This window comes from Poecilia mexicana, unplaced genomic scaffold, assembly GCF_051168715.1.
Source record: "Poecilia mexicana isolate PSO_F unplaced genomic scaffold, ASM5116871v1 scaffold_16, whole genome shotgun sequence".
NCBI classification, from domain to species: domain Eukaryota; kingdom Metazoa; phylum Chordata; class Actinopteri; order Cyprinodontiformes; family Poeciliidae; genus Poecilia; species Poecilia mexicana.
Window position 1 is genome coordinate 19,080,765 of NW_028263385.1, and position 8,580 is coordinate 19,089,344.

Below are 8,580 nucleotides of genomic sequence, written 5' to 3' on the forward strand. Positions count from 1 at the left end.
TGTGTCCTGTCAATGATCGCCTATTTGCCCCCCCAAAACAGAAGCAGCAGCTGTGGGAGGGTTGAGAAGCCCACTGTTCCGACTTCACTTTGCAAGATCATAGTAGACTGGTCTTTGCTGGATAGCTTCCATACTCTCCTCAGTTGTCAAATATGTCTGTCATTTATGAGGAAGCAAGACAGTTTTTTTTTTTTTTTGTAATAGTCAAAGTGCTTGTGAAATTGAGTTCTAATTCTTTTTAAATAATGTTATCTAAAAACACTTGGGTGTAAAACAAGTCTACGCACGACATCTGAATCTGCCTCCTCAAAGTCACTTTCTTGGGTGAAATAATGGGAAGTTTCCATCATAACTTTACATCACTCTGGTAAACGTCTTTCGCTGCACACACCATTAAAGGAGGCGTCCCTTAGGAGCTTCTTTCCAGACCACTAATATAATTTCTGAAGCCGTGCTGGAGAAAGCAGCCCCAGCGCAGGCCGCTGTTGGATGAAATAAGCGGTGCCGTCATCTCTCAGAACGAACACTTTCAACCACTCTGAGCAAAATGTGCAGGCATTTTTCTAATCCACCCACTGCCACTGTCCCTCACACAGCCATGAGTAATGGATTAATTGGGTTACTCTGTAAGTGTTGAAATACAAAAAAAAAAAAAAAAAAATGGAGAGAGAGAGAGGGAGGATGTGAAGACGAGGAGAAGGAGGGAGGAGGACAGAGTGGGGATAAATGGATTAATCACAGCTTGATGGAATGACAGGATCAATGAGCTAAGGAGTGAGTGAGTGTAGGAGCTCCAAAGGCTAGGGCCCACTCACACATAGTACGCCACGATCTGTCCCCACTGTTTAATTACAACAATCTCCCCAGCAGCACGGTCACTCAGCGGTGGCTGGAGTGCTTAATGCTGTGATTAAAGCTCTTCACAATGAAATTAAACTCCAACCACCAGCATTTGTTACAATGGTCAGCCCACCTCTGCACTGCCTCCGCAATGAGGGGGCCCCTGATGAAGGCTTGCACTTCCTTTGTCTGCCTCTTCCCTCCGCTGCCTCATTTTGTTTTTTTTTTGTTTTTTTGCTTTTTCTCTTTCTAACACATTTCTCACTTGTCTCTTTGGATCTCTCACCAGGTGCTCAGTAATGGTAACACCTTGCAGCTGAAGGCTGTTACCCAGGAGGATGCTGGAACATACACCTGCAAGGCCATTGTTCCTCGTATAGGAGTAGCAGAAAGAGATGTCACTCTAACAGTAAATGGTGAGTGACTTCTTCAGAAAATGACTGCACAGTCACAATGTATTGTTCCATAGCAAAACTTTGGGATACTTTGGCATTTGCAAATTATACTTTTTAAGTTTTTTTTTTTTTTTCCCTGTAACTTTTCACCAAATTACAAATTGATTATTTCTTTGTGCTTTTTCATTAAGTTCACTGCAAATAAAAGAAAAAAAAAAGGGTTAGGTGAAAAGTTAATGCTGTATTTTGCAGATTAAAATATCACAGGTACCATGAGGTCAAAGTCTGATTACCAATAATTTATTAGGGCAGGTGGATGGAGAGAGTACAAGGCAAGGCAAATTTATTTGTATAGCACATTTTGTGTACAAGAAAATTCAAAGTGCTTTACAGAAAATGTAAAGTGTTTGAAAACAGAGTGAAAGTCGCGGCCTGTCTCACTTCTTCAGGAAGACAGGTCCAGACTTTAGGAGCATAATGCTGACATACAGCCTCGAGGTGTTTAGTTCTGACTCTGGGCACCAGTAGGAGGACCACTACCTGACGTTCTCAGAGTCCAAGCTGGTTCATAGGGCTCCAGCACGTCAGATGTAGTTTTTGCACTAGACAACAAAGGCACTTATAAGCAAGTAGAGCTGTTTTAAAGTATCCTCTGTGCAACAGGAATCCAGTGTAGAGATCTGAGCACTGGACTGGTTCTAGTGAGAACTCTTGCAGCAGCATTCTGGATGTTCAGCAACTTTGTTACAGCTTGTTTAGAGCCCAGTGAACAGGCCACTTCAGCAAATTTAGTGGCTACACAGAAGACGAACTCTGGAGCACACAACCCATTAAAGAGGACCTGGCAACAGCCATTTAAAGACACATCATCTACAATACCTATGTAAAAAAAATACTCTGCATGCCCACTGAAGTAGTTGACCAAGTTAACTAAATTAATTGTATTGCAGTCAGTCACTTTTCTAGATTCCTGTAGCAGTTATGCTACTTTGCTAATGTTAGCATACATAAAAAAAACATCAGAAGGGGATTTATTTAAGCTCTGCCATTTTTCCTTTCTGACGTACCCTATAGTAATAATAAAGCCAAAACTATTTTTTAGCAACGATAAAAATACCCGTTTTTTTGTGGTTCCTTTTGCTATTAAACAAATAACCATACCTTTTTTCATTTCTTCTCTGTCCATCATTCTTTTTCGCACCAGGTCCGCCTATCATCACAGCAGACGCAACGCAGCATGCTGTCAAGCATTCCAAGGGCAAACTGGAGTGCCGGGTGGGAAGCAGCCCTCCACCTGATAAGATTGTAAGCAAGCTTCTTTACTTGTGTTCATGTTCTCATTTTTAGAGGGATAACACAATGTTCCTCTTTGCCACACCCAAATGAGAGAGAGCAGCCAGAGGAATGCTAGCCTTGACCTCAGCATTGCACTTTTGCCTTAACACACCTCTACTTCACTTGTTAAAAGATACACACTTGGGCACACATATTCATGGCTGTAATTGCAGAGAGAGGCTGAAAGGATTGCAGAGTTGGGGGAGTTGCAGACGAGGTTTTTACAGGATTTGCCAAACTACATTCAATTAGCAGCCCAAGGGGCATCACTTAGCTGACCCTGTTGAACTGCTGGGTTGGAAGAGAATAATTAGGGCGTGTGGAGGAATGAGAGACAGGTGCCCTGCTGGCCTGATGGTGGAGACGGCAGAGTGGAGCCTTATTTCGTAGCGCAGCCTCCTAAACCTCTTTAGGCCTCACCTGCAGGGCAGACGTGGATGGTAGGTTAAACATGAGCCTGTGAGCCACAGAGCACCTTGGAGGTCAGCAGAGGGAAAGCAGAACAAACAGAAAAACTGGTTTTCTGCCGGTGGCAGGCAGGGATCTATAAACAAGTGTGCATCCCTTTGCTTTGGTCATTTGCTGAGAGATTCATCACACACGAAAAAAAGCAATTTACTACCCGTTGTTTACCCTCCACAGGTTTGGACCTTTGGAGACATGAGTCTGTCCTCTGGTTCCTCTGGTCGATACTCGGTGCAAACTGTGACCACTGACCATGGGGTCCTTTCCTCTCTTGTCCTGTCCGAGACTTTGGTGCAGGATTTTCAGATGCGGTACAACTGCACCGCTTGGAACCGCTTTGGCACCGGCACTGCCCTGGTCACACTGAAGGAGCAAGGTAAACACCGACAGCAGCTCTGCACAAAAGGTTACAGTGATATTACTATAGCTATGACTCATAAATCACTTGAGCAGAACTGGCTCAATGAAGTGAAATGGCTTCTGCTTTGTCAAGGTGGCACATAATGACCAAAATGAATCAGCCATGCCCAGTGTCTCCAGTATAAATTTATATACATTATAAAAACTTTTTTTTGGAGATTCTGTCATGTGATTTTTAAAGACGTTCTAATTAGATAACATCCAACTACAACATCTAGCTAACTTGCCTTAGCTAAATTAAACTCAGGCAATATAATTTAATCAGTAGATGTGTATGTTAATGATTGTGTTTGCCACATAATATGTAGATCGATTAGGGAACAAATGTGTTTGTGGTTGGGGTTATAGTCTTCATCACCATATCATAGCTCAGAAAAGCTCAGAAAAATAAGGCAGTAAATCCCCTGAAGTGGTCTTAAAATTAACCAGTACCACTTGAGCAGTGACTCTGGTAACCTTCGCTGCAGCAAACGCCAAAAATAAGGTCCTCGACAGTAATTTACATCAATGCATCAGCGCGAGGGTCTCCAGAGAAAGGGGCAGCAGTATCTCCTGGAATCTCTAATTAGATTACTGTCTATTGCTTCATTGCATGTCAGGCCTTGTTACCCTTCCGTCAGAGAGATTAGAGACAATAGCCATGCTGCAAGATGCCGAATTGTCCACATGAGCATATGCTACAGAAGCTGTGAGAGGACTGAGGCGTGCTGTTTATGGATTTATAGCCATAGTGGGTCTAAGGGATTAGCAAGGCAAATGAATGAAGTCTCTCTAATTCTTCCATTTTAATTTTCCTCATTTGCTCTGCACATTTTTAACATCTAAATATGCTCTTTTCTTCCATCTGCCCCTACCCTCTTTTTTTTTTTTTTTTTTTTACAGAGGCCCTCCCTATGTTGATGATTGTCGGCGGAGCAGTAGGTGGAGGTTGTGTCCTGCTTATCTGTGTAATCACACTCGTCTCCCTCTGCTGCCGACACACAGGCAAAGGTGAGCTCAACGGTTAGTATGGGCAAGATGGGAAACTCTTCAAATCAAACAATTGTTTTGTTTTTTTTTCTCTTCTGAACAGTGAAGGTTTTCTTGTGGCTTTATATTAAAACACTTAAAACGATATGTAAATTTAGAAACTTGCCATGGCGTGTCAAGTAAAAACCCTTTTCAATTCCCACAGGTAAGAGATGCACTCGACTTTCCAAGAGTGATATCAGGGTTCAGATTGTTCACAGCGATCACAACGCTACTCGTGGCAACGATGATGAGGAGGATGTCAAAGAACCAATGGTAAGTTTGATTTTTTTTTTTTTTTTTTTTTACCTTCTCTGTGTGTCAGACAGTGATGGGAGCTAGAAAGACAGGGGTTACATTAACATTGAAGCAGAAACTTCAAACTTTTCTTTTGTTCCTATTCAAGCAAGGTCTTGTTCGTTCTTGTAATTCTTTAGAAATGCTTGGTCTTCCCTCAGGCTCCCAACAGCAGCGAGTCTCCAGGGACATCTCGCACAGAACACAGTGACCTCCTGGAGGAGGAGGATGACGAAAGATCGGACATCAAGGTAAAACTTAAAAGACTTGAAAAGACACTTTCGGTATAGCAAGTAAACTGTCTTGAAAAAGTGTTCATACCCATTTTCCACATTTTATTATGTGACCATAAACTTCAATAATTTCATTATCCTGTCGATAATAATTTGGAGTGTTCAATCTGATAGACTGGATAATAGCCACAGCTGCCCTGTGGGCTATCTTGGTCAGGGACACAACCACAGAGGCTGACAGAGTGGGGATCAAACTGGCAACCCACCAATTGCTGGACAAACTCCCACCACCATTGCCACAATGTTGCGTTTTCAGCCCAACAGCAAATAAAAGCACCATGTTATCACATAGTGTTAGTGGAAAATCATGTTGCTGTTAGACCTAATTTTGTGGGACAATAAATAATGTCTTTACTCTATCAAACAGAGTATAGTCTTGAGTTGTACTGAGTAGGTTCTAGTTGAAAAGGGGCATCAATAGTAAGTGAACCCAGAGGAAGACCTGTTTCAGGCTGTAAAGGTTGTGAAACTGATCTACAACACAAGGGTTTGCGGTTATAACATGAAAAAATGTGGACCATGTACATTTTTGTTTTTTCAGCCTTTGCACATGAACAAAACATTTTGTACATATTTTACATTATTGATTTACATTCCCCTGTCTTAATCATAGGACCCCACCAACGGATATTACAATGTCAGGGGCCACGATGACCGTCACATCCGCAACAGTGGCTTCTCAGAGTACGTGCCCAACTCCCGGCCGGTCTACACGCCATCACAGCTGCCTTCTCCAAGCCCCATGTACGGCCAGCATGGCTCTCAGCCCCGTATCTACGAGTTCTCCCACCGATACGCCACTAATACTGTGAGTCGATCTTCGTATGAACAGCAGCCACCAGCCCAGCAGCAGCAGCCACAGTCGCCCACCCAAACAGCTACCATATATCCCACAGATCCCCTCTACAGTGGCTCAGCCTACCTTCCTGCCACCTACGGTCGTGCCTTCACCAGTTATGTCAAGCCGGCTTCCTACGAGAAGGTTGATGCATACGACCAATCAGATCAGGCCAGCAAGGTATCGAGCTCATCTCGTTTCTCCTACGCCTCCTCTCAAGTGTCCTCCCAGCAGTCTGACTATGGCCGGCAGACTCAACGCATGCAGACTCATGTCTGATTGAACAGAAAAAAAATGTTAACAGCAAAATAGAAGTGAGTAGATACCACATTTGTGGTTGAACTAACATGAAAAGAGACTTTGTTTACTCACACAGTCCTGCAAAGATTTGCGTGGACAGTCTTGGGATAACCTGTGATGGATGCCAAGATGGAAAATCTAGCAGTGTGTGATACCTCACCAGGTTTTAATTTTCTGAACATGAAAATGGCCAACTGGAACAATCCTACATCTCAGCTGGCATATCCTTTAACCTGCATTCCAGTACTTAACTTTGAGTCAACACTAAATGTCAAAAATGACCTCATGGAGACTGGGAAAGAAGATCTCACAAAGCTAAAACATGTTCAAGGAAAAAGAAAAAAAAAAAACAATATGAACAGCCTTTTGTTGTCTGTCATTTGGTGTCTTGTTGGCATGCGAAAGCAATTCTAAGCACATTCGTGTTTCTATCATTAACAAAAGACAGCTATTGACAAAGACAGGCTTATCCTATACTGCACAACAGGCTAGCTGTACTGACCAACAAGTGCTGCAGGCGCTGTACTGTATGAGGCGTAATCACTGGAATACATCTGAACTTAGCTGTGTTCCTGAGGCGTCTTCTGATGATAACAGGTTTTGGACATCGAAGTGTTGTTCGCCAGCGGATAACACAGAAATACAAGGGGAATGTGTGTACAGTATATATTAACTATGTTGTACAAGTTGGACAAGGTTTGGCCATGAAATTCCAAAGATGGAACGAACTGTATGGGGAAAAGTATTGGCCAACGCTTGAGGGGGGGGGACTTTGTTTTCTGATTGTAAAACAAATGGTAAGATCTTAAAAGAACAATCAAAAGTGATGTTGAGGGAAATGTTGGCAATCTTGAACATTAAACACACTTGAACGTGACGTCAACTTCTGGAGGCTCAGACGGGATAAGTGATGCATCAGTGGTGGTCCTAAAGTGGACCGTTGAAAAGTTTTACAACTCAATCGAATTGTCTCAACATGTTTACAAGAACCAGTACTACCCTGAAACACTGCGCATCTGTACAAACGGCTCTTGCTCTCTCTCTCTCTGTTGCATGCAAACAATGTGTCTTGTGACAAATTTTCAGCATTTATATTCATCTCCATTTCATGTTGAGCGTATCGGATTCTCCGCACCCAATCCCATTGCGTCTCACAACCTGGATGTTTTCCGTACTGCCATTTGTCTATGCGAGCTAGTGCCAGGGCAGCCTGACGAGAGAACAAAATGTCGCTGAAAGAGAGGAGGCCAACATCATCGCTTGTCTTTTATTTTTATATTTTATATAAGCCTTAAAGTACAGCTTGTGAGCTGCTCTATTGTAAAGTATCTTTATATACATATGTAATCTGTCTTTTGTTGTTTTTTTGTTGTTTTTTTTGTGGCTATCACAGAATTTCACATCGGAGTTGTTCAATCATCGAATGCAGTCGAAATGCTCATTTTCTTTCATTTGAACACAACTAATTGCCATTTCTTTGTTCATTCTTATATTAATGTATTAAGAATTTTATTTGCTAGAAATGAGCTATTGTTGCTTGTACCTTTGTACACATATTTATATTTAAATAAAACCATTTCCAATAAAGAAGCAGGCTCCAGTGAATCCTGGAAGTTATTCAGCTACGGCTTCACATCGACAAACAAAGCATCCCATGTAGCAAAAGTGATGAATACATAAATTAGCAGCACTGTCTATGTTGATTTTCCAATTCTCCCACTGCTGCTGTGACTTTAATGAAGACAGATGAGACAGTAGATCCCCCACCACCCCCACTATATGTGTATCCACCTCCTGAAGTCAACATGCCCATTTGGTAGGGTAATAAGATAGAGCTGTGACAAAGGAAGGTATTATTTGACAATATGAGCTTGTCTTGTCACCACAGTTCCCCAGGTATGCAGGCTGCTCACGACAGGGAGGAGAGGTACATCCTCATTACAATTCCACTGTGAGAAGGTATGAGCTCTCCCAACACATGCATTTATTATGTACAACATAATCTACAAAACAAGACAGTGTCAAAGACGGGCAAAGCAGGTGATGCGTTTCGAAACTACACAATCAGATAAAAGGGGTTTATTAACATAGTTCTTTAATATGAAAAACATAAAAACAAACCGATAAATAATAGAAATTCAGAAGTCCAAGTCAGAGCATTTAGAAACAATATACAACTTAAAACCAGTCTCCCATCTAAGCACGGCTTGGTAATTAGAATCAAGGTATACAGATGCTATATCTCAACATCCTGCAGCTTAAAACGTGCTAAAATGTTTATATTTAAATAAAACCATTTCCAATGAAGAAGCAGGCTCCAGTGAATCCTGGAAGTTATTCAGCTGCGGTTCAAAGGCCATTTCTTGACATGCCAAACAAAGTGCCCCAG

At 42.1% G+C, this 8,580-nt stretch overlaps 2 protein-coding genes across 4 annotated transcripts in view; one reads left to right on the forward strand and one right to left on the reverse strand.

Annotated features, from left to right (window-relative positions):
• Window positions 1-7,781, forward strand: part of kirrel2 (kirre like nephrin family adhesion molecule 2) — a 45,114-nt gene extending 37,333 nt beyond the window's left edge. For 2 of the 3 annotated variants that reach the window (XM_088013594.1, XM_088013596.1), the window contains 7 exons: window positions 1,130-1,256; window positions 2,440-2,540; window positions 3,213-3,411; window positions 4,338-4,457; window positions 4,630-4,739; window positions 4,922-5,011; window positions 5,667-7,781. In XM_088013594.1, the coding sequence (XP_087869720.1) occupies window positions 1,130-1,256; window positions 2,440-2,540; window positions 3,213-3,411; window positions 4,338-4,457; window positions 4,630-4,739; window positions 4,922-5,011; window positions 5,667-6,170 (1,251 nt within the window). In that variant the 3' untranslated portion in view covers window positions 6,171-7,781. The remainder of the gene's footprint in view (window positions 1-1,129; window positions 1,257-2,439; window positions 2,541-3,212; window positions 3,412-4,337; window positions 4,458-4,629; window positions 4,740-4,921; window positions 5,012-5,666) is intronic. The other variant, XM_088013595.1, reaches the window with a different exon arrangement.
• kmt2bb (lysine (K)-specific methyltransferase 2Bb) overlaps window positions 1-8,580 on the reverse strand; it is a 386,582-nt gene that overhangs the window by 210,481 nt on the left and 167,521 nt on the right. The gene's annotated exons all lie outside the window — the stretch shown is intronic.